Raw genomic sequence first — 25,867 nt, forward strand, 5'->3', positions numbered from 1 at the left:
AAAGCCTGTCTTCACATTCTTTTCTTAAAGTTACCAAATCACAGAGCATAAACTGCAAAAGCCCAACTCAGTCCACCTGTGTTTAAAAATAAATTAAACAAATTCTTTTTTAAGTGTGTTCTATAGAAATTCCCAGGCCTATATGGTAATGTCCCCAGAGATTGATAAGCAGAAAAATAATTATAATTTGTACCCCAAACAAACATATTAGCATCTTTGTCCTAACACCTAAATTACTGTTATCTTCACAAAACCATTTCGATAACAGCATTCTTTCTGCTAGGCATTGGGCTATGTTACCACTTGTTGTAGCTACAGGTACCTGAAGTTTCAGATTCCTCTGGTGGCCTTTTTTTTGTCTCCCCTCTTGGCTTTGGGCTTTCCTGTGTACTGTGTATGTGTCTGCATCTTGCACCTCTTTCAGCTACAACCCTCTGTTACTAAACTGAAGCCTTATTGGACTGTGGGAGGGTGTGAGGGAGGAGGATGTTCTACAGTCTTCAGTGTCCCCTGTGAGGACCCCCCCTTAACATTTTATTCATACCCACTAAAACTGCCTGTTATATACTCTATTGCAGTTTCTTTCCTAGCCTACCTGTTAGTTCATTGAGGGAAACATTCCTGTTTAAGTTTTGCTTTTTTATATCCTAGGTAATAGTGTGGATACTCAATAAATGTTGGTTTGAATGAAAAAAAATTTTTCCCATTAAGACTTTGAAAATTTCACTCTGCGCTCTTCTTGCTGGCCTGGTCTCTTGCTGGACTGCTGAGCAGTCGGTTGTATTGTTATCTGTGTTCCCTAGAAAGGTTTTTTTCTCCTCTGGCTTCCTTCAAGATTTCTCTATCTTTGGTTTTCTGTAGTTTGGATAATGGTGGTTTGGGAAATGTCTACCGACAGTCTCCAGTTGACCATGGTTTGACTTACAATTTTTTGACTTTCTGCTGGACATGTGCCCTGGTTGAGGAGCTTATGACTGTCTGATCTTACAGTGAATTCCACTTTATGATGGGTGTATTAAATGCATTTTCAATTTCAACATTTATTACATTTGTGGGGACACAACCCCATTGTTAGTTTAGGAGCATTTGTAAATTAATTATCAAATAAATTGTTTTTCATATAATATGTAATTTAAAAGGACATATGTTCCCTGGTATGAGAGAGCGGAGCATATATAACTGAGGTTAAAAGCATTCTTTGTTTTCTGGATAGTAGTGTTTTTGTCAATTTCTTAGAAATAGCCAAAATTGAGCTTTTTATTTCTTGAACATCATAGGCAGAATATCAGTATTTTAAGAAGCATTCCTTAAAATTTTTATGCATAGCAAAATAATATTACTTCAAAATAGTTTCCTTTCAAAACAAACAACAGAAAAAGATAACTCTTCAAAGTCAAGGGCTGGATCTTAGCAATATTTATATTCTTAGTGTCTGCCAAGCCTATGTTAGTCATTCATTAAATTCAGATTGATTTGTAAAAATGTGTGAGCTCTAACAGTCAGGTCAAAGTACCTGAGCTTGGTTTGTTTATAGAGTCCTATATAAGAAGTCATAGTCTTTATTCAAGTAGTAGTCATTCTTTAGTAACATACAATTTGGTAAAAAGAGCTTTTGTTTTTCCCTTAAATTGACTTGCACTGAAATTTCTACATTTATCAGGAATTTTTCTGTTATTCCCAATATTTCTAAAAATTTTAGCTCAATTACTAAATAAAAACATTGAAGTTCTCACATACTACCTGCATAAGAAGATACTAATTTGACATTATTGAAAAATATTTACCTTTTTCTTAAAAATAACCCCTCCCTACTTTTTGGACATCCATATAAAATCATGATCAATGTTATTAATAACCTAAGAAGTGCAAATTTTAATCACATGCCATTTTCACTTATCAGACTGGCAAAGACTGAGAAGATTGATAATAATTGGTATTGGACAGAAAAAAAATGCAATCTCACACACTAAGGTTAGAGGGCCAATTAAAATTAGTACAGCCTTGGGTGACGCCTGTGGCTCAAAGGAGTAGGATGCCAGCCCCATATGCCGGAGGTGGCAGGTTCAAACCCAGCCCTGGCCATAAACTGCAAAAAAAAAATTAGTACAGCCTTTTAGATGAATATTAGACATATCGATGTTTTAAATATGTACCAATTTCTACAAAAATATTTAAACAGATAAAGTGTTTGTTCTATTGAAAAATTAGAGAGCATGAATATTTATTAACAGGAAAATGGTCAAAATATGATATTTGTACAAAGAAATAACATTGCAGTTTTAAAAAATAGGGTGTGTCTCCACGTGCATACACATACTATGATGTATATATACACACATATATGTTTTCAGGTAAAAAAAGTTGTACTTTATAACTTTCTTTAAAAAAATGTTTTCTGTGTGTGTGAATTATGTATCCATAGAAGTCTGGGAGATTGTATGGCATGCTGTTAACAATAGTGGCCTTTTATTTTCTATTTTGTGCATTTTTGTATTGCTATGCAATCGAAGAATTCTAAATATTTAAAAAAAATGATGCAGTGCTTCCTAGGGTGGGTCACTCAGCTCTAGATTGGGAGTACAAAGATGCATAATAATCGGACTTGATACTGATCACAAGGAGTTATGGTTTAGTCCCTGAACACAGGCAGACACATCTGGTCATATCTGATGAGTGCTCTGATAGAAGCTGCGAAACGTTCAGTGGGATTTAAGGTTAGTTTGAGTAGGAACTGGGTGCGAACAAGAATGAGAAAGCACGTGTTCGCCGCCCCGCGCCTCAGCCAGCTAGCGTCCGCTGCGCCTCTCGGCCCAGTAGATCTCACCAAAATGCCATCTCAGATGGAGCACGCCATGGAAACCATGATGTTCACATTTCACAAATTTGCCGGGGATAAAGGCTACTTAACAAAGGAGGACCTCAGAGTGCTCATGGAGAAGGAGTTCCCGGGATTTTTGGAAAATCAAAAAGACCCTCTGGCCTTAGACAAAATAATGAAGGACCTGGACCAGTGCCGAGATGGCAAAGTGGGCTTCCAGAGCTTCTTTTCCCTAATTGCGGGCCTCACCATTGCGTGCAACGACTATTTTGTAGTACACTTGAAGCAGAAGGGAAAGAAGTAGGCAGCACCGAGCAATTACTCTGCCCTGGAAAGTGTTCTCTCAAAGGATTGCTTCAAACATCTGCCCCACCGCTTCTCCCTATATAAGGATTTCATGAGCAGATCAGGATCCTTAGAATGTATACAAATAAAATCCAACTCCCATTTGTCAAGCAGAGAAGAAAAAGTTAATTAAATGCCGGATGAGCTTTTGTTTTTTACATTGTTTGCATCCGCTTGCCCTCAATAAACATAATCCTTTAAAAAAAAAAAAAAAAGAATGAGAAAGCAAGCCATAGAAGGGGTTTGAACTGAATCTTGGAAGAAGGGATATTTGATTTGGTATTTGATAGTCAGGTAGCTGCAGAGGGGACATGAGAAAGTAAAAGCCCAGACAATGATGTCAAGTTTGAGTTTAGGAAGCAGAAGATTGACTGAGCTTCAGTATGTGAGCCCCACGGGTGAGTGCCGTTATGGGGGAGATGGTGAGGACCACCCATACTGAGAAGAGCGACAGGGTTGTGCCTGTGTGTGGGGAAATGACTTTAACACAGATGAATTTACTTCCCCTTTGTGGACCTCGGTTTCTTAATGTGTCAAGCGAGAGGTTGGACTAGATTAGCCGCCTCTGTGCTTGTGCTGCCGCCTTTCTCTCTGTGGCTGTCAGTTCCCGGGAAGGGTCCATTCCCAGTCATCTGTGTGTCTTTATGTGCTCTGGGCCTTGTGTCTTTGTTTCTAAAGTTTCTCTCTCCTTCCCTTCCCTTTTTTTTTTTTTTTTTTTGGCCGGGGCTGGGTTTGAACCTGCCACCCTTGGCATATGGTGCCCGGGGCCCTACTCCTTGAGCCACAGGTGCCGCCCCCCTTCCCTTTTTTTGAAAAGAGAGAAATAAAGAGGCCCCATGTGAGATTCTTGAGATTCAACTGGCATGCACAAGAGAAGCGATTTGGGGATTATTGTTTTGAAGACTGCTCGGAATGCAGCAGAGCAGGGTGAGGCTGAGAGACACAGGTATAGCAAGCGCTCTTAGGTTGGTTATTGCAGGTTTACAAAGGAATTTGATGTGGAGGAAGGAAGGCAGGGAGAAAAAGGGACAGGAGCAGGCTTTTGAGACATTGTTAAAATCAAGAGATAATACAGATACAATGAAAAGTGGGAACAATTTTTCTATTTTAAAGAGCTAAACAACTTCAGAGAATAATTTCTGCATTCCTTAACCTCATGCTAGGGATAGTCCTAAAATTATTACCATACCTGAAAACAAATAAGGGACAATATGCACTATCATTGATCTCGGCTAAGTGTATTTTTTTCTACCAAGAAATCAAGGGGAAAATAAATGATTAACTACATTCCTAAGGACTAAAACCTTGAACTGCAAAGGTTATGAGCTTATTCAGCAAAAATAAATCTTCTAAGTAGCCAAGAAGCATTAGAAAAAAATGTTAACCCAGAAGCTTTTGGTCAATGTTTGACTTAACAATTAAATTTAAAGTCCAGAATGCAAGTTAAGTTTTGAGCAGTAAAATTTATGTAGGCTATTACTTTTACCCTAAAGTTACAAAACTACAGTAAACTCAACCATTTCTTTATTATTTCATATCTTTATTATTTCAACTCTTTCTGTGGGGAAGGGCAGAATGGATTTCAAATATGGAAACCTCTGTCTAATTTATATAGTAAATCTATATAGAAAGATCAATATAAATATTTTTACCTCATTGATGTACTTTTCTTTATATCTGAGTTCTGAGAGCAGTGCTCTGATTTATAACATAGTTGGTTAAAAACAGTTTCTAAAATCTGTGTATGACATTTGTGAGGGGAAAGCAAGAAAGTGAGTTTATTGGGATCTCAGTACACATTTTACTTTAGAACAGAAGTTAGAGTCAGGCTAGTCCTCTAAAAGAGGAGAGTATAGGCTGCTGGACATCCAAGGGAGTTTAGTTACTGTATTTCTAAGATAGTTTTGTTTATGTGGTTAACCTATGAATGGATCTCAAAGATAGTTTTATTCCCCCAAAGTGTATTTTCCAAATGCTATTTAATCTTGATACCCCTAAAGGAACCATCTTTTTCCTATTTTGTGCAGCAGTCCATGGAGGCTAAGGATCGTATGTTATTTTCTTTACAATTTTTTCAGTGCTGGGGAGATTGGGTCTGGTGACCTATTCCAAAATCCTACTTTCTTTTTTATTTATTTATTTGTTTATTATTAAATCATAGCTGTGTACATTAATGTAATCATGGGGCACCATACACTGGTTTTATATACAATTTGACATATTTTCATCACACTGGTTAACATAGCCTTCCTGGCATTTTCTTAGTTATTGTGTTAAGACATTTATATTCTACACTTAGTAAATTTCACATGTACCCTTGTAAGATGCACCGTACAAAATCCTACCTTCTTTAGGAAGCATTCCCAAATCTCTCAAGTAGGAATTAATCTGTATCTTCTCATTCATGGATTTGTCCGTTCATTCACTAAACTATTATCGATAACCTGCTATGTGGGATTGAAACTGAGCCACATGAACATGATACTTGCTGCTATAGTCTGAATGTTTGCCCTCCTGCCCCCAATTCATAGGATGAAACTAATCACTAAAGTGGAGCCTTTGAGAGACTATTAAATCAAGAGGACAAAGTCTTCATGACTAGGATTAGTGCCCTTATAAAAGAGGCCCCAGAGAGCTGCCTTGTCAGTTCCACCAAGTGAGGACACAGCTGTGAACTAAGAAACAAGCCCTTACCAGTCACGGAATCTGCTGTCACCTCAATCTGGAGACTTCTTAGTCTCCAGAGATGTGAGAAATAAATTTCTGTTGTTTATAAGCTACCCAGTCTGTGGGATTTTGTTACAGCAACCTGAATGCACTGAGGCACCTGCCTTCTTAGAATTCATGGTTTCATGGGGGAATAACAGTAACTACATGATATTAACCAGCAGCCTCGTCACTGCTATAATGGATGAAGTTCAGTTGCATGCAGATCTGGGAAGATCCCTTGGAGAAAGTACTTTCTAAGGTAAGTAGGAGTTACCCAGGTAAACAGAGAGGATCAGGGGCAATATACAAGGCTGGGAGACAGCTTCACGAAAGGATCGAAAGATCCTTAATGGAAAGGAAGTTCAGAGTGTTTTGAGCTTGGAGCATGAGGAAGAAGCAAGTATTGGCAAAAGAACTTAGTGAAACGGTGCTCTATACCTGAAGATCCTATCAAACCCACTTTCCTGGTGGCAGCAGTAAGTCACTGAGATGGTGATGGACATTCTAGAAAAAAAGCACAGTAAGTATCGTGTAGGGAATATATTGGAGGGAAACAAGGAGGTCATCACTGTTAAAGGTCAAAGAATCCCATTATTAGAGTGTGTTTCTTCTGAACCACTCCTGGTACCAGATACTGCATCAGTCAAGATCAGGTCAGAAGAGAGATGGAAAGTTAGTATTTCTGATATTAGCTGAGGTAATTTAACACAGGTAATTGGGGACATAGGGTATTGGACAGAAAAGTAAATACTGGAAGCAGAGACAGCATAGAAGCAGCTGCCATCCCTGAGACTGGTTAGATAATAGGGGCTGGGTGATACTAACTAACCTAGACACTCAGAGTAGGGGCTTTCATAGAGCTGGTGTGGTGGCTGGTAAGGAGGTACTTGGACCTGTGAGGAGGGATTACCTTCTGGGTGGTACTCAGACCATCAAGAGAGGGTCTATGGCTGGTATAGAGAGTGGTGAACATGTGGGGAGCTGGAGCTGTCTGTGGCTGTGGAGGCTGAGGAGCTGGAAATCAGGGAAGTTCTTCTCTCAACCTCTGCCTCTGAGTCTTCTGCTACTGGCTCCCATTGACAGACTCAAACAAGAAGCCAGTTGCACAGGGGTCTGGGGAATGTGTTTTGCAGACTTCTAGCTCCAGCACCAGAGAGCAGGACACAAAAGGGCAGCTGAGGCAGAAAGACTGCTAGTAAACAATCTACCAGGTGTTTTAGAACAGTTTTTAGAACAGTAAATGGGAGGTGGGTTGGAGCAAAGCAAAACTGGGTCCTGGTCCATCCATTCAGAGGATGTTGGTAAAATCTAGGCAGAAGATGATGTCACCTTGATTTAGAGCAAATGGCAAGAGAGAGAAGCGAATAGATGTAGAGAGATTTAGAAAGGAGAGCTGAACAGAATTTGGCACTTTATCTGTTGTGAGGGATAGGAGGAGTTGAGGAAGCCTGCGTTCTGTCTTGGGTGCATTGATAGGAAAACAGGACTGGAACTCTTTAGGGAAAGATTATTCCTTCCGTTTTGGACTTGCTGAGTTTGACACACCTAAGTCTGTCCAAATTCACTGTGGACATATGGGCGGAGGACGTAACTATGATGTGTTTTCAGCCTATGGGTGGTACTTGAACGCTTAGGAATAATGAGGTCACCAAGGGAGAAGAGATAATAGGGAACAAAATTTTAGGGAAAAACATAATCAATGGAGAAAAGTTTGAGAGACTGTGAAAAAGTGGTCAGAGGGGTTGGGAAAAAACCAAAGTATGTGGTGTCCCAGAGCCAAGGAAGGGTGTTGGAAGAGAAGGTGATGGTCAACAGTTGAGGTGCGCTAAAGGAGACCATTCAGTGTTGTTTGTGCTTCTGTTGTCATACTCACCAGATATTTTTTCAGTTACTGATGGCTGATTCTCCCCTGGTATAATGTAGGCCTGTGAGAGGCTGTGCATATTTACAGCTCAGCAGCTGACACTGAGGTTGTGCACATACATATGTGCTTGTTGCTTTAGATGAGTGATTTTCAACTGGTATGCTGTGGCCCACTGGTGTGCTATGAGAGGATCTTAAGTGTGCTGTGAAAATTTTTTATTTATTTTATTTTTTTATTAAAACATAGCTGTGTACATTGATATGATCATGGGGCATCATTCACTAGCTTCACAGACCGTTTACCAAGTTTTGCTGTGAAAAGTTTTAAAGATTATTAATTAAATTATTTTTGAAAGAAGTTCAAAGCCCAGTAAGTATATATATTTTTTTACTCTTTTTTTTTTTTTAATCAACATAATTTAAGTGTACCATGGAAGTTTAACTATAGGTTCAAGCATGCTATGAAATAAAAAAAGGTAGAAAAACACTGCATTAGATTAATCAGAGATCACCAAACTCTGGCCTGTTAGGTGAACCACTTATTTTTATGAATAAAGTTTTATTGGCACACAGTCATGTCCACTCATTTGTCTTGTCTGTGACTGCATCCCTACTGTAATAGCAGAGTTAAATAGCTGCACCAGACACTATATAGTATACGAAGGTTAAAATAATTACAATATAGCCCTTTATGTTTGCTGACCCCTGAATTATGGTCCTGCATTAGATGTTTTATCTAAGCTGGTAAGATTGCATATTTGACTTATTTTTCTTTTGTAAGGTGGTGGGGTTGCATCTTTGACTTTCTTTACTTGTTAGTTTTTAAAAATCTCAGTATGTCCAGGGAAGATGTGTAGACTGTACCTTTGCAGGGTTGGTCATGGTCTTGTTTTGGGTATGGCTGCAGCAGAGCCAGGGGAAAGCAAAGCTAGTTGGTAGCTGGTTTCAGCAGTTTCTTTCAGCAGGACTATGGGGCTAAGCAGTGCCCTTAAAGGAAAGTCTCAGGTCAGAAGGTGGGAAAGGAGGGAGAAAATGGATCCATACATTTATGATATGATTTTTGAGGTCTGTGACATAGCAACTACTGTGCCAGGTGCTGGAACTTTTTCAGTACTCAGAATCCAGTTGGAAACATAGACTTAAGCAGAAAATTCCAGATCCCTACAACATGCTCTGGGCATGTGGTAGGATAGAGTAGCACTTAGCCCCACCTGGGGAGAAGCAGCAGGAGGAAGAATGATCTATTGAGGGGAGAGCCACCATGTGCCTGGGGTTCTTTGCTGCCACTTCCATGCGGTGAGGGGATGTAGAGGAGGGCGGCTGGGTGGGGCTACCAGCTCTCTTGTCAGACATCCTGTGAGAGAAGCAGGCCTTGGGGCTATACAGCCATAGAGGAAGGCAGTTCTGAGAGATATACTTGTCTGTCACCAAAGTTTGTCTTCTAGGCATTCTTTCTTTTTCTCTCTCTCTTTTTTAAGATGACATATTTAGTGTGGTTTGAGTTTATGGGAATCATAACCTTGAATTGGTTGATTTCCCCCTTACATAAAACACAAAAGTCATCTTGCATTAATATGTCTTCTGACTGGATTAATGTTGCCTTTGGGGATGACAGAAGCTCAGTGAACTGGGCAGCTGACATAGGCCACGCAAGTTCTCTGTGTATTTAAAACTCCGAACTGGCTGACATTTTGCTATCCACACCCCTTAACAGCAAATTACACATTCACATTAACCTGAGCTCTCTCAGTGACCTGTGTGAACTGATTTGGACAGCTGATTGGGATTGGCCTTTTCTATGAATAAAAGTGAGACATGTATGACTTGAAGATTTTGGTTTATTTGCCAATATTTATTGCTTTTGTTAGGTTCTTTTAGCTGCAAGGAACAGCAACTTGTTCCAATTACTTTAGGAAAATAGGAGTTTTGCATAAGCCTGAATATGAACGGGAAGTTCTGGGGGCTTCTATCTCTCTGCTTTCTCTTTCTCTCTGTTCTTCTCTCTCTGTGTTCCCTCTTACTCCCCCTTCTCTGTTCTCTCCTCCTTTCTTTTTTTTTCTCTCACCCCTTTTTCTCCTCCTCCCCCTTCCTCCTCCCCTTTCCTCCTCCCCTTCCTCTTTCCCCTCTCCTTTGCTCCCCCTGTCACCCCCACCCTCCCTCGCTCCCTCTCTGTCTGCACTACCCTTTCCTCAGTCTACAGGTGAGCATCCCCTGTGACTTTCGCTTGGATATGATCAGCCTTCTCATCTCAGCCTCGCTCTGTGTATCTTAGACTTAGAGCTTCAGCTCCCACTGCTAATCGGGTATTCTTTCAAAATCTGATTGGCCCAATTTATCTTTTCAAGCAAGACTTTATGGTAGTGGTGTAGATTCTTCTTCTTTTTTTAATTTAACTTTTTATTAAATCATAACTATATTCATTTATGGGGTACAATGTGAGATTTGATATACAGTGTGGAATGCTTAAATCAAACTGATTAACATAATCATCACCTCACTTATTTTTTGTGGTAAGACATTTATAACTTTTAGTTATTTTGAAATGTGCCCTTGCATTGTGCACATTACACTCTTCTTAAGTCAAGGCTTTCCCTCCCGCTCCCATTCTACACAGCCTGGAATGGGGAGGCTACCTATGTGGTTCATAAAATCAGGAGTCTGGGCAGCTTCCCTCAAGCACAAAGTGAGAAGCCAGGTGTTCTGAGGTGTGACCCTTCCTTGCCTGGCTCATAACCCATTTCCTACACACAGTTCCAAAGATACCCTCTTTTAATATAATCTAGTCCTCATAGGTAAAAGCACACATTCACTTAGCCTTTCTCTAACAGAGAGCAACTGACAATCATATTTGCTATGCAGAGAAGCAGCACTGTTGACCACTCAGTGGACAACTCATGGAACATCTCAGTCCGGATCCATGATTCTCAGTGGTGTCTGTCACAACTCTAGTCTTCTCATGATCCAGTCTAGCCCTTCTGCAAACCATGGGCTAATGGTACATGTAACTGCTAGATGTGCCTTATGGACAGTGGTGAGGATGACCATAATGCTCATATAAGAAAGGGGGAAAGAAATCTCCACCTCGGAAGCTAGCTAAGGGGAAGACTCAGCGCGCCGGGGTCACTGGCCCAGCACATGCTCCGGTGATGGCCGGCCTCCTTGCTGGCATTCTAAGGCTAGACACTTGGCAATAGTAAGGTTCATGGGAGGCTTCCTGCTTCCTAGGAGCTTGGCTTGGTGCCTTGTGTCTTCTACCAAGAAACAAGTTCCCCTATCTGTAGAGTTGGTTTCTCTAGGTTGTTGGTTGGCCTGGGTTTTTGGAAATAGCATGTAGAATCTTCTCTTCCTATGCCTTTTCTTCTATTTCCTGCTTTTTGCCTTTCTTGTTAAAATCTGATTGTGAAGGCCCCCGTACCCCCCACTTTTGAATTCTTCAGGAGTCAATGATGTAGAATAGAAATCTTAGCTCAGTGGATATATCTCAAACTAGATTCTTTTTGGAATTTTTTTCCTTCAAATTAAGTTAAGAAATCAGAGCATCCTAACTTTGTAATAGAGTAGGTACTATCGGACATGATTCCATAATTTAGCTTGTTTATATCTAAGCATTCTTTCTTGGCTGATTTCCACATGGTTTCTAAGCTAATTGCATAAGGAAAGAAATGAAAAATTCTTTTTTTTTTTTGCACTCTATTGACATTACTTTTGCATCTAATTATTTGCGCTTTCTCTGTCTCACTAAGAACAGTGAGCTGTCTTTATATTTACATGCCATTTGTAAGTACGTGATAAATGAGGGGTAGAATTAGAATAGAGGAAATCAGCATAGTCGTTTTGCCAATAACTCAGCATCTAGGAATGCTGCAGCTGAGAAGCACCCAGTCATCAACCAGACACTCATCAGACTGAGGAAGGCATTGTTGCTCTTCTGAAATAATTTGTTGCTTATCTATTTTAATTTGCTTTAATTTATTTATCTTAATTTGTCTAAAAAAGCTCCTGATTCCAAGTGCTGTATTCTGTCTTGTCAAGGCTTCCTGGCTGCAGTTGGGTTGAGGTAGGCTTACCTTAGGACAGCGGTTCTCAACCTGTGGGTCACGACCTGCAGGAACTGTATTAAAGGGCCGCGGCATTAGGAAGGTTGAGAACCTCTGTCTTAGGAGAAACCGTTCCATACGCTTGTCAGATGGACACAGCTAATCAGAGCCACTGGGGATTTCTGTGTTATAGAAAGACACAGAAAATTAACAGACCAATTGGGTAATGATGTTTAGTATAAGGTCTTTTGAAGCAAATGATGATTGTCCTCAGAATGATCCTTTGGAATTTTATAATTTATTGCTTTCCTGGTACTTTCAAGGTGAACACAGAAATCTCAGAAGTTTGTTGCATGGGGCTATGAGAGAAAGGCTAGATATAAAAGTTCTTTTAAAAAGCAAAATGCAGATCTTATAAGCCCATGGTCCTTGAAACAGCAGTGGTTATGAAGAGGGCCCTTGCACACTCAGTCTCCTGACAATGCCTACCCCGCTGGGCCTGTCCCAGGGCAGCAATTGTCTTGTTTATCTGAGTTCCTAGCACAGATTTAAACATAAATACTCAATGACATGCCTGTTTGAAAGGATGAAAAGGTGCATAGATAAGGTTTTGGCCCCCAAGTTTCTGTAGAAAACTGACTCTCTAATCTCTCTCTATATAGAGATTAAATAGCGTATCAGTGAGAGAAAACTACCAAGCTGGTATTTTTCTTTTTTTTTTTTTTAAACGTATTTTTTTATTTTTTTTTTTTTCTGGTTGCAGTTCAGCTGGGGCCGGGTTTGAACCCGCCACCCTCGGTATATGGGGCCGGCGCCTTACCGACTGAGCCACAGGCGCGGCCCCCAAGCTGGTATTTTTCAAGAATACCAGTTGAGTGAGTAAATATTCTTGAGTATGCATCTTTGTACACTTGTTTGATGATTTCCTTTGCCAAAATTCCTAGGAGTAAAATTGCTATTGCAAAGGTTATACCTATTTTCAGAGCTTTTGATAAACATTAACTGAAGAAGTGTCCTCCAAAAGTTCATACCAGCTCGCTGTATAGAGACCACTGCCATCCTGCCCCCTTTCCACCCCTCAACACACATTCCACCTTGTTTGTCTCTCCAGAGCTTGCTGTGTAGCACTTTATCAGAGTAGTTGCTATGTTGAGAGAAAGAGAGAGGGAAAATATAAATTAGAAAAGTTATACAACTTCTAAGATGACTATGGGATATGAATGGCTTGCTTTTTATTTTGATGTCCTTGTTCATTTTCTCCAAAATGACCTGATGATTTCTTGATCCCTGCTTTACTCTCCCAGTGAGCAGTACCTTCTTTTATTTTTAACCTGTATTCTGCCTTTCTAAACATGTATTCTTACAACTTTCCCAATTATGCTAGTTAATTTAGCATCCACATCAGCTACTATATCTTCAGTAACCAGATAGGAATGAATTAGTTAAAAATGGGGCAACTTGGATGATGGAGGTCACCACACATGAAATCGCAGTTTGGATGAAAGGATGGTCTGGAGAGGTGGGCACTGGTGGATTTGAAGAAATAGTGGGGGCACAGGCCTAGTGTTGTCAGGTACTCCCAACTTTTATAGGAAACTAGAAAACTGTTTTGCATAAAATGTTTATAAAAGTGTGCATGAGCCATGAAAACTTGTTCTTTCAAAACTATTTATGCATTTAGGTCTGTCCCCTCCCACTTTACAGGTGGGGCTGAGCATTTTTTTTTTTTTTTTTGTAGAGACAGAGTGTCACTTTATCGCCCTCAGTAGAGTGCCATGGCGTCACACAGCTCACAGCAACCTCCACCTCCTGGGCTTAGGCGATTCTCTTGCCTCAGCCTCCCGTGGGGCTGAGCATTTTTGAAGTAGTTTTCCTTCCACCTCCCTGTTCTTCCCAATAATACTTAGTGCCAAATGGATATTTGCAGAGTTGGTATTTGACCCAGACGCCTCTTGACTGTCATGTCTCCATGCTACTTGTTCACTTTTTCTTGCTGTTCTGAAAGAACAGAAATGATGCCCTGCAGACTTTGCTCTGCACTGCACCTGAGCCCAGGGACTGTTTGTGTCCCTGGGCTCAGAGTTGAGGGCACACCCCTCTTGCAGATTCCAGGTGGCAGCAGAGACCAGAGCAGACTTATGTTCTAGGTCTGTGGACCCCAAGTCCCCGGCTGCAGAGCAGTGTGATCTATGAGAAACTAGGCCAGAGAGCAGTACGTGAACAGGGAGGGGTCGCCAAGCTTCATCTGTATTTACAGCTGCTCCCCCATCATCACCACGTGAGCTGCACCTCCTGTTATATTCTCCCCACTACACCCCATCTGTGGAAAAATTATCTTTCATGAAACCAGTCTGTGGTGCCAAAAAGTTTGGGGACTGCTGTCACTAGGTCACACACACTGAGCTAAGCATTCCCGAAGCATTCCCTATGGTTTCCCATTGAAGTAACGCTTGCATAATCTGCACAGACAGACTTAATTAAATTCTTTAATTACATTTCAAGGATAGTCTTAATAGCAAGTATCTTCTGATCACCAGCCTCAGAAGGATTAAACAGTACCTGTGTCTTCTGCTGCTGTGAAGCAGCAACTTCAGATTCTTCATTTAGTCTAGTTGGTGGCCTGTTTTCCTTGTCTTTCTCCTTGACCAGCAAATTTTTTCCTTGAGCATATCTAATTTGTCTGTGATCACCAATCCTCACACAAAGCCCATGTCCTAGGGGTTACTCAGTAAATGCTTGCTGAGTGAGGCTGCATCCTGTCCCTAGATGATATTTCTTTGTTACCCCTGTTAGTAAGGAGCAGAATCTACCAGGACAGAAATATTCAGTCCAGGCCAGAGGAATAGCCTCTCAGAAGGCTTGGAGCACTTTGGCCCCCATTACTGGACCTGTCCGATGGTTAATGATGAATGACTATCACAATTATTTTTTATCCCTTTGCCTAATCACTGAAGCCACAGGACCTGTGTATATTGATCTCAGCTGCTGCACTGATTGGCTAGCTGGCTGATTGTTCTTCCCCACCAGAACATAAGCTCCATAAGGGAAAGTCTTAGTGTCCTGGATGTCTAGGACAGTGCCGCCACATTGAATGAGTGTATGGTCTGACCCCAGCTTTGCTCTTTAAGTATTCATTTTCTGTTTTTTCCTTTTTTTTTTTCAAATGTCCACCCTACTATGTATCTCCCTTGGGTAACAACACTTCACACACAGTGGGGCACACTTCAGTTGGATCCCATCATTATTCTCCTGCTTAGATTAGCAGTTCCACAGGGTGAGGCAGTGAGAGTAATGGGAATAGGACAGGGCTGTAGGAGAAAGACACATCCATTCTCTTTACCTGTCAAGGAGAGGCGATAATAGCCTCCTTCACAAGTTTGGAAGATGAAATAGGATGACACTTGAGGAAAGGCTTTGTAAAATACAAATGTGATGTACATGCCTTTGCAAGTATAAGCTGACACACTGATGTGCTGTCTTCCTTTCAAGGACTGGGCATCCCAGGTGGGAGCAGTCAGACCCAGGGAGCTGATTTTTATGATCTTTTTATTCCTTCTCAAAAGTCCTATGAAGTGGAGGGCACTATCCCATTTTAAAGATGAAGATGCAGGCTCAGAGAGGTAGGATTTTGCCTAAGCAAAGGCAAAGACATCTCAGATCCAGGTCTTCTGATGACAAGTGTAGACTTCTTACCTTCCCGTATCTTGTCAGGTTGGAGCAAAGAAGTGACTACTGTATCTTGGCCCCCACATTCTAGGTGGCGATCCTGATCACAAGTGCTTGAATGTCTTTATGGTCTGTTGATATAATAACTTGTACTAGTGGTAATTGAGTTCATGGTACGATAGTATTCAATTAACAGATTTTTGTTTTCCCTATCAAACACTACACATCTAGTTAGGTCAGAAGTTAGTTATTTTCTGGAATGTGCTGATTAAAAAGGGGTTGACATTGAATGACAGAAGAGCTGATTGAATGGGGCAGAGCCTGCATTTGCATGTGGACCTTGAGTCTGACCTGAATTTGTAGGTTATTCTGTTACATCCCAAGACTTAGCATAGGGACGCCCAACTACCCACCAATCCCACACACATGGAGATTTTATTGTCAGTGGATACTGGATCTTAACTGAAGCATTCTAATTTGTTGCTTCTGGGGTGTCTTAAGTGAACCTGTAAAGACTCTTCATTTACCCTATGGGATCCTGTGCAGCTGTGTGTGGAAATCAGGATAATTCCAGCATTTCTGAGAGTACTTTAATAGAGCACTGATTACAGATTGCATGCACCTGGTGGTGTTTTTGTACTGAGGCTTGAAGGGTGCAGTTCCAGCGACAAGAACTGGCAGATTCCTATCTTTTTGCCCTGTTGTTTGCCAGGGCCTGGAATATGTACTGAGAACTCCTTAAACAAGTGGTGTGGTTAGTACGTACTTTCAGTAGACCACCAACACCAGAATGTTAATTCCTAGACTGATAGGGCACATGTGACTTCACCAGGGTGTGTTCTGCCAATGGCTCAGAGCACTGAGACTGCAGAGAGGCTCCTGTTAGTTGGGGTCAGCACAGAGGCCTGTGGGTTGGGACTTGGCCAAGTTACTCTGTGCTTCTGGACTACCCCAGCCTGTTGCACTTGGGCAGGCCATCATTGCTTTTGGCCTTGACAGAGAAATGAGAAAACATAAACTGTGAAAATTCAAGGGATAAAAGGTGATAGTCCAAGAATCAAGGATTAGGACTCTATGAGCTAAACTCTAAAATTACGTTCTAGCCAGCACTTAATTTTATGCCAAATACTATCCCCCCCCAAAAAAAAATTGAGAAGATTCCCCGTGATTAATCATGTTTTCTCTCTCTCTCTCTCTCTCTTTTCTCCTTGCTCTCTCAACATACTTACCACCTGTTTTTACCTTTGGCGAACTTGGGACTTCTATAATATTTCATGTTATCATTTCATGCTTCTCTTCATTTTTAACTGAAAGAGCATTGTAGTGAAGTGGAGATGAAGACAATGTCCAGGGCAGTGGTTCTCAACCTTCCTAATGCCGCGGCCCTTTAATACAGTTCCTGTGGGTCGTGACAACAGGAATAGGTCTAGGGCCTGGAATAGGTATGACTTTGGAATCAACCTCTGGACTTTGGTTTCCTCATGAGTTAAATGGGAGAATTGGGTGAGATGGACCATCACCAGTATCACATCCAGCTGTTAAACTTTTAAGCTTAAAAATGCCAGAATTCTGTCCTGCCCATGCTTTTCAACTTAGATATAAGCTGCTGGTGGGCAGGGCCCCAAAAGATGTTGAATAGGGGTTGTTGGTTGGCTCATTTGTGAAGATCTTACAGAGATCATTCTCAGTAAAATGAAATGATAAAATGTCCCTTCCCCAGCCTTTTAAATTTGTGAAGCTCGGGTTGTTTGAAACTCTGGCAGCAAAAGATAGAAGGCACAGAAAGAGTGTGAGGGGAGAGGTAACAAGGAGGGTCCAGGCTGTGTTTTTGAAATGCCAGAGGGGGGTCATACAACAAAGGAAGTGGAAAGAGGAGTTTCCCTTAAGAACCAGCAGAAACCTTTGAAATATGTGCCTTTCATATTTAAGCCTTTTCCAGTTTGGAAAATAGCCTACAAGGTTCATAAAACTGCTTTTATAGCAGTCATCCAAGATCTTCTCAGGAGTTGACTTCTGTTGCAAACTGCTGGTCTTGAAAGGAGAGTGGCAAACAGCTGTGATGAGGCTGTGGTGGGCATTGTCCCTCTGTGGAGACAGATCTGTGTAGACTCTTTCAGCTAATGCATTGTCAACTCCCCAGTTTCATTTGTGGAATCAAAAGAATGTATCCTAAGGAGACTGTGCAGTTTTCTTTGCCAACTGAACAGCATGACATGCACACCTGAGATGAACAGATACCCAGAAAGTGACTTCAAGCTAGAGGCTAATTCGTTATCTTTGTAGCTGCTGGGCAGGGGTAATAACAGTATCTTTTGTCCACAGAAAGTGAGGCTGATCAGAGGTAGAACTTCGAAGCCCTGGAATTTTGTGTCAGTTTACCTAGAATGCACTCCTGTCTCACCTGTTCCTGCCTTTCTTGTTTCTTCAATGTGACATAGCAAGGAAGCACAGAGACGCTTCTGGAATCATGCTTCCTAGGTTTAAATCCCTGCTCTTCCATTGAACAGCTGTGTAATATAGGACCATTTACTTTACTTACCCACTCTGAGTTTTAGTGTCCTCATCTGTAAAATAGACCTTTTCTCCCCTCTAAGGTGAAAACATATTAGTGTGTCTTGCCTTTTAAACCCACAAGGTTAAGGTCATGGAAAGTGGGCCCTCAAACCATCGTATTTCTTCTGTTCCCCTCACTACTCTGGAAGACTTTCTGCAGAGTATAGCACTGATGACATATCAATTCCAGGAAACTCAATGACGCTCTCCCAAGAAATGGTAAATTGGTGTATTTCTCCACATCAGGGATTCAAGTAGGAAATATTTTAAAATTGACGTTAAATTTTAAGAATATTTTGAAGAAATTTTGCTCTCATTTAAAAAATTTTAGGAAACATGTAAACTTGTTTCAACTATATCTTGGGGTTTTAAAAGTTTTATACACTAAAAAAATGAAGTTCTCTTTAAAGACTCATTTTTTCAGTGTTGTAGTTGAAATTTGTTCCAAGACAGAATTAGTTTAAATCCAAAAAACTTAAAATTTACCCAAGATCTGAATCTGACGTAAGAGGCTCATCTTATACATGCTGGAGAGTTTATACATTTATTATTTGTTTCTTTATTTTTAGTAGTAGGTCTTTTTTTTTTTATTGTCTGGGATTCATTGAGGGTACGAAGAATTAGGTTACACTGGTTGCATTTATTAAAGTCCCTCTTATACTTATGTCCCACCCCCAAGAGGTGTGGCATATACTGTGACCTCCATCCCTCTCCTTCCCTCTCCCTGCTACCTTATTCCCCTACCCCACCCCTTGTATTAGCTCATCTACGGCCTTCATATTGGAGTTGAGTACCTAGGATTCTTGCCTCTCCATTCTTGTGATGCTTTACTAAGAAGAATGTGTTCCACCTCCATCCAGGTTAATACAAAAGATGTAAAGTCTCCATCTTTTTATGGGCTGAATAGTATTCCATGGTATACATATACCATAGCTTGTTAATCCATTCCTGGGTTGGTGGGCATTTAGGTTGTTTCCACATTTTGGCAATTGTGAATTTAACTGAGATAAACAGTCTAGGGCAAATGTTCCTGATGATAAAATGATTTTTTTCCTCTGGATAGATGCCTAGTAGTGGGATTGCAGGATCAAATGGGAAGTCTAATTTGAGTTCTTCAAGGATTCTCTATACTTCCTTCTAAAAAAGCTGTATTAGTTTGCAGTCCCACCAGCAGTGTAAAAGTGTTCCCTTCTCTCCACGACACCACCAGCATCTGTAGCTTTCAGACTTTGTGGTGTGGGCTTTTCTCCCTGGGGTTAGATGATATCTCAGGGTAGTTTGGATTTGTATTTCTCTGATGATTAGGGATGATGAGCATTTTTTTCATGTTTGTTAGCCATTCATCTGTCTTCTTTAGAGAAAGTTCTATTCATGTCTCTTGCCCACTGATATATGGGATTGTTGGCTCTTTTTTGTTCATTAATTTGAGTTCTCTGTAGATACTAATTATCAAGCTTTTATCTGATTCATAATATACAAATATCTTTTCCCATTCTGAAAGTAGTCTGTTTGCTTCGGTGGTTTCCTTAGCTATACAGAAGCATTTCAGTTTAATTAAGTCCCATTTGTTTATTTTTATTGTTGTTACAGTTGCCATGGAAGTCTTCTTCATAAAGTCTTTCCCCAGGCCAATTATCTTCAAGTGTTTTCTCCACAGTTTCTTCAAGAATTTTTATTGTTTCATGCCTTAGGTTTAAATCTTTTATCCATCTTGAATCAATTTTTGTAAGTGGTGAGAGATGCAGGTCCAGTTTCGGTTTTTTACATATGGTTATCCGGTTCTCCCAACATCATTTATTGAATAGGGATTCTTTTCCCCAGAGTATGTTCTTGTTTTGTTTATCAAAGATCGGGTGGCTATAAGATGTTAGTTTCATCTCATGATTTTCTGTTTGGTTCCAAATAGCAGTGTCTCTATTTTTTTGTGCCAATACCATGCTGTTTTGATCACCGAAAGTCTGGTAGAGAGATACCACTGAGTTTTCTTGTATTACTAAGAATTGCCTTGGTTATATATTTTTTTTCTGGTTCCATGTAAAATAAAGAATTATTTTTTTCCAAATCTTGAAAGTATGATGATGGTATTCTAATGGAGATTACATTGAATCTGTAGATTGCTTTTGGAAGTATAGACATTTTGACAGTATTGATTCTGCCCAACCATGAGCATGGTATGTTCTTGCATTTGTTAATATCTTCTGATATTTCTTTTCTTAGGGTTTTATAATTTTCTTTGTAGAGCTCCTTCACCTCTTTTTTTTTTAGGTATATTCCTAGGTATTTCTTTTTTTTTAAGCTACTGTGAAGGGAATCGTGTCCTTGATTAGCTTCTCATATTTGTTGTTATTGCATATACAAATTTACTGATTTGTGGACATTGGTTTGGTATCCTGAGACATTGCTGTATTTTTGGTCACTTCTGGGAGTCTTGTATTTGAGTCTTTGTGGTTCTCTAAGTATAAGATCATATCAGTGGCAAAGAGCAAGAGTTTGACCTCCTGTCCCCATTTGGATGCCTTTTATTTCCTTCTCTTGCCTGATTGTATTGGCTAGAACTTCTAGCACTACGTTGAATAGCAGTGGTGATAGAGGACAACCTTGTCTGGTTCCAGTTGTAAGTGGAAAACCTTTCAGTTTTACTCCATTCAGTAAAATATTAGCTGTGGGTTTGTCATAGATGGTTTTAGTCAGTTTAAGAAATGTGCCATCTATGCCTATATTCTTAAATGTTTTAATTAGAGAAGGATGCTGAATTTTATTGAATGCTTTTCCTGCATCTATTAAGAGAGTCATGTGGTCTTTGTTTTTAGTCAAACCTTCCCTTAAGGGGAAAATATCTGAACCACTACCTAAATCTTCCGCCTCCTTTGATGTATGGGTTTAGTGCTTTTACCCTCTTCTTTCTTTTCTGCACTATAAGTGCAGCAAAGTAGTTATTCAGCAAGTAGTATAAAACGTGGCACCTAATTCTTTATTTTCATGTTAAGTTGATTCTTGTGTGGCTTTCGTCTGTTTTGAACAGGGCTGGAATCAATTTTGCTATTACCAGTGCCATCTACTATCAGGGATGCCCTCAAGCCAATGCATCATTTTCTTAGTTTGCCAACCAGCTATTCAGCACCATGATGACATGAGTGTTCAGAAAAAAATTGGTGAATGCCAACAGTTTAAGCTCTTTTTACTTTGTTTTCTCTTATTGCTCTTTGTTCTTTTTATTTGCTTATTTTGATACAGTTCAGTTCACCTTTTAAGGATAGTCTAACATATTGATTTGATAAAATTGTCATAATCCATGACATAGCAATGAGTGCTTTCCAGCCTGACCTTCCCTTTGGTAATTTATTTCTACCTGTTACATAGAATGGGTACATGGGTGCTGTAGAACTAATTTGATTGGTCAGACTTAAACTTGTACATGTGCATGTCTTGTAGTCTAGGTGGTATAGACCATGGTTTGTTCTTTGTATACTAAACCTACAAGAAGAATGTGCTTACTGAACCTATAAACAAAGAAAGAGGAGTTGAAAATCGTCTAGGCTAGGTTTATCATTGAAGTAGATATGAGTCAGGCTCAGAGAATTAATCCCATGAGCATAATGTCTCCTACATGGAGAGCTAGTACATACAGGGAAAAGAAAGCAGCTAATCGAGTCTCCTACTATTTGGTAGTCTGATAGTGGAAAGGAGATTTCTTATTTCCTGTCTTAAAAAGTTAAACATTAGGACTAGAAATGTTTTGTTTTTGTTGTACTGCTCCAGAGGTAGCTTTCCCAGAGCATGAGCACAAGCTCACAGGCAGTTGGTGCTCTGTTCACCAGGCCACCAGCCCTGGTGGGGAGCCGCAGTTGGTCAGACAAAGGATGCCGTTTTCTTCTCACGAGCACGTCTTCCTGGCCAGTTATTCACAGTATTTGCTTGTTTCTCACATCTCTTTGAGGGTGGGAGTTTACTAATTCACTTTGATGTTCTCAACACTATGTCTAGACTGGAGTTTGAAAAGGAAATAGGGAAGCCTGATAATTGGATCACAATGAGATTATATTGATGTCCTCCAGTTTGGGGCGAAGGAGGATCCTTCAAAACCATGATGCTGACAGAGCCCACTAGTATGATTATAGTGGAGTGAGAATGCTGTCCTGAAGAATCTCTGAACTATTTTCAAAATCCAGAGATAATCATTAACATTTTGGAAAACTTTATTCTAGATGTCTCTTTCTGCATATAAGTGCATACATATCCTTATACACTTATGAGCACATTTTCTGTTTTGTAACCTTTTTTTCACCCTGTATTTCATGGTCACTTTTCTCAGTCAATATTTATAGATTTTCTCATAGGTGGATGGTCTGTATTGTATTTAGTCTATAAGATCAATAACTATTCAGATTGTTAATGATGTTGTGCTCTCAGATAAGCACAGATAAGCATGCATCTACGGTACACATACACGTGTGAGTGCTCACACCATTTTCTCTTATAGTAGAGTTGCCAGTTCCAAGGGCTCCAACTTTAATATTAATCTCTGTGAGAGAGGCATTATAACACTTCCTCATAATCTTTAGACCAATGGGGTGGGGTAAAAATGACATAGCTTACTATTCCTAAAAACATGTATTTAAGGATTCAAATTTATAGTCTTGAAGCAAACTTTGGAAGATTCATTTAGTGGCTATTTTGATTGTACATTTGGGATTGAATGTGGAAATGCTTTGTAAATCATAAAGTGCTATGCAAACTTCAGTGATTCATTCCAATAAGGCTTTACTGAGTGTCTGCCACATGTGGAGTCTTTTTGTTTTTCCTGTTTAGAAGTTTCTGGTTTCTTCAAGTATGTTTTTAGATGTTTTTCTGTATGCTTATTAATTTAGTCCCAATTTTGTAAAGCTGTGAGGCCTTAACTCTGTGCTCCTGGTCTGCTATTCACATCTGGTTTCTCTTCATTGCAAGCCATTCCGTAGTCCTCATTGTTTGTACCCAAAAAGAATGATTGAACTTGTAGCAATTGCACTTTTAAACTTTGAATGTTATCATTGATGTTATCTGTCTCGTCTACTGGTGTATCTGACTGTCTTTTTAGATTTTACTTATAAGAAATATCGGTTATGAATAGTAGTTGAAATACATGGAAAAATTGACTGGTGGACTAAAATTTTTATCTAATTTATTGTGTACTCACATGCTTACATGACATATCCTAAAGTTTTCATCTTGAGAGCTATCTTATCAATGAGTAATGTTATCTAAGTAAAAATTTTGTATATTAAGAATCAGCAATGCTGCCTTAAGTAAACATTTATAAAGGAGCTAAATTGGCCAGAAATTAAGGCCAGGCCTGGTTGCTCACCCTTGTAATCCTAGCACTCTGGGAGGCCAAAGTGGGTGGATTGCTTGAGCTCAGGAGTTCAAGACTAAGCTGAGCAAGAGCAAGGAGACCCTGTCTTTTAAACTAGTCAGGTGTTGTAGCAGGTGCCTGTAGTCCCAGCTACTCAGGAGGCTGAGGCAAGAGTATTACTTGAGCTCAAGAATTTGAAGTTGCTATGAGCTATGACTCCATGGCATTCTACCCAGAGTGACAGAGTGAGACTCTGTCTCAAAAACAAAACAAAACAAAAACAAACAAAAAAAATTGACCTGAAATTATCTCATTGGTCCTAATGTGAAATAAAACTAATTGTTGTCTTGCATAACAAATGCATAATTTCTGACTATGTGGTAACATTTAGGATCTTGGAGCAAAATTAAAATTTTTAGATTTCATGATTGTGTAAAGACATCAGACTTCTAGCATTTAGTATTTATATTCTGTGGAGTTTAAGCAAAGTAATTTAACATTTCTCTACTTTGATTTTGACATTTACAACATTGATCTTTTCCTTGTTAAGATAATTGTGTTTCTTTGTCAAGGCCTGAGGCATAGAGAAGAAACAATGAAATACAGTGAAGCTTTATTCATATTCATCCTTTGGAATATTATTCTGGACAGTGCAGAGTATTGACTGTGATATGGAAGTGGTACTGGATCCTTCTATAGGGGGCATCAGAATCATTCAGGACAGGGATGATGAAGCCCCAAATTAAGGCAGAGGAAATTAGAATGAAGACAAAGTGGTAGAGTCCAGAAATATTAACTCAGATCCATAGGACTAAGAGGTCAGAGTGTTTGAGGGAGGAAGAAGAGTTTAGGTTAACTCTCAGTGGTAATACTCAATCTTCAGCTAGATATGTGGGTTGAAAGTCAACAGGCAGTCTGAGCTGGATGCTTGATTAGTATTGTCAGATTATACACAGGGGTCAAAGTTGCATTTGCACAATTTCAAAAATAAAGTGGCGATGCACAGAAGTCCAATTTTAGATAATCCTATTTCTGAATTCTTAGAGTTCACCGTACCGGAATTCCTATGCCTCGAGTGGACCAGCTGATTCTCCTCAAAAGTCTTCCAGGTGACATCACCTTGGCCCTTCAGGTTGCAGACCTGAACCTTGGTTTCAGCACGTTGAGTGCATCTGCCTTGGTGTGGAGTCACATTAACTAGCTTCTGAGGCTGATGTCTAAAATTCCTGATTTCGCACTTACCAGGGGGAGTGTAACTCTCACACAGTCCAAAGTACTTCTGTTGGCACAGATGATTACAAGATAGCATGTTAAATGTGGATCAGAACTGAGAAGTTAATGAAGTTAGATGGATCAAATACATGTGTCTGATAGTATTAAACTGAATAGATGGCACTGTTGTCTCATCAAGAGGTTCTTTGTTCTGAGATGAGAAATATTTAATGCCTGTAGTCTATATCTTCCTAGAACCATCTACATGGTAATGAATGCCTTGACAATGGCAATTTTTAATTTGCTGAAGTCCCTTCCACTCCTCCTAGTCTTCTGATTACAGAGGCAAATAATGCATGTCATTTCCACTATAGGAAACCAAAAATGTGATGCTGGAGGACAAAGATATCTTACACAAATGTCATTTGCATTTGCAACTCCTACCCTATAGCGTAGTGGTATTTTCTGGTTGTTTGCGTGGTGGAGGGCCATGTCACTACAGTAGCCATGTACTAACAAAAATGGATGTATATGGATGAGGTGGCTCAAAGTGAGAAGACGACACACAAAAATGGCCTTGAGAAAGATCAAAGCTAACTATGATTAGTTCCTGCAACTAACATTTAAGGCTTATCAACTGCTTTGACTTGCAAATCATATTGTAGGTTGGTTTCTTGGATGAAAAAGCTTTGTAATTATATCCTATAGAGGCTGTGGACCAGGAAAAGAAAAAGCTTCCAGGGGGTGGTGGGGATTGAAGTAACTAGTGGTCATTGGTGCACCATTGCTGCTGTGTTCATCTTATTTTTTTGCAATAAGGTACTTGGGCCCAGACATTGATTTACCAACTGTAAGATGTAAGTCTTGATAAAGCTGCTTGGTTAAATTAGGAGAAAAAAAATTCATTACTCTTATATTCTTTTCTGAAGTGATTCAGTCTTTCCCTTTCCATCATCACCTTTCTAGTCCAGACTTTAGTTCTCTGGGCTAGCAGTTTTTAAATTAGGTGGCAGAAGGATGGTATGGCTGCATGAAAACAAGTTAGATTTGTTTAAAATTCAGATCCCAGGATTCTGATTTGGTGGGCATCAAAGAGTGGCCCTGGAGTCTGCATTTTTGGAAAGTTTTCTATGCTACTTTCAGATGCACAAGCAGATTTGAGACATTCTTCTAAGTTACTGCCATAGAATTTTTGCCTACAACAATATCCTTTTTACTTCCTGATTCATTTGCTTCTAATCTACTGTCCATTACCATTCCACAATGACATTAAAAACAGACATGTGTGCTCCACACTGGCCTGTTAATACCATTGGCCTGAAGAAAAACTTT

The 25,867-nt window shown here is 39.9% G+C and overlaps 2 protein-coding genes across 3 annotated transcripts in view; both read left to right on the top strand.

Annotated features, from left to right (window-relative positions):
* The window catches only part of STXBP6 (syntaxin binding protein 6), a 296,278-nt gene that overhangs the window by 56,010 nt on the left and 214,401 nt on the right, over positions 1-25,867 (top strand). The gene's annotated exons all lie outside the window — the stretch shown is intronic.
* Positions 2,766-3,300, top strand: LOC128588281 (protein S100-A10-like). The gene has a single exon (XM_053595007.1). It carries the CDS (start codon positions 2,829-2,831, stop codon positions 3,120-3,122), a length of 294 nt encoding a protein of 97 aa, XP_053450982.1. The 5' UTR covers positions 2,766-2,828; the 3' UTR covers positions 3,123-3,300.

This window comes from Nycticebus coucang, chromosome 6 (assembly GCF_027406575.1).
Source record: "Nycticebus coucang isolate mNycCou1 chromosome 6, mNycCou1.pri, whole genome shotgun sequence".
Classification (NCBI taxonomy): domain Eukaryota; kingdom Metazoa; phylum Chordata; class Mammalia; order Primates; family Lorisidae; genus Nycticebus; species Nycticebus coucang.

Excerpts from the sequence above, each read along its gene's own strand:
- LOC128588281 (XM_053595007.1), top strand. The coding sequence starts at position 2,829 with ATGCCATCTCAGATGGAGCACGCCATGGAAACCATGATGTTCACATTT.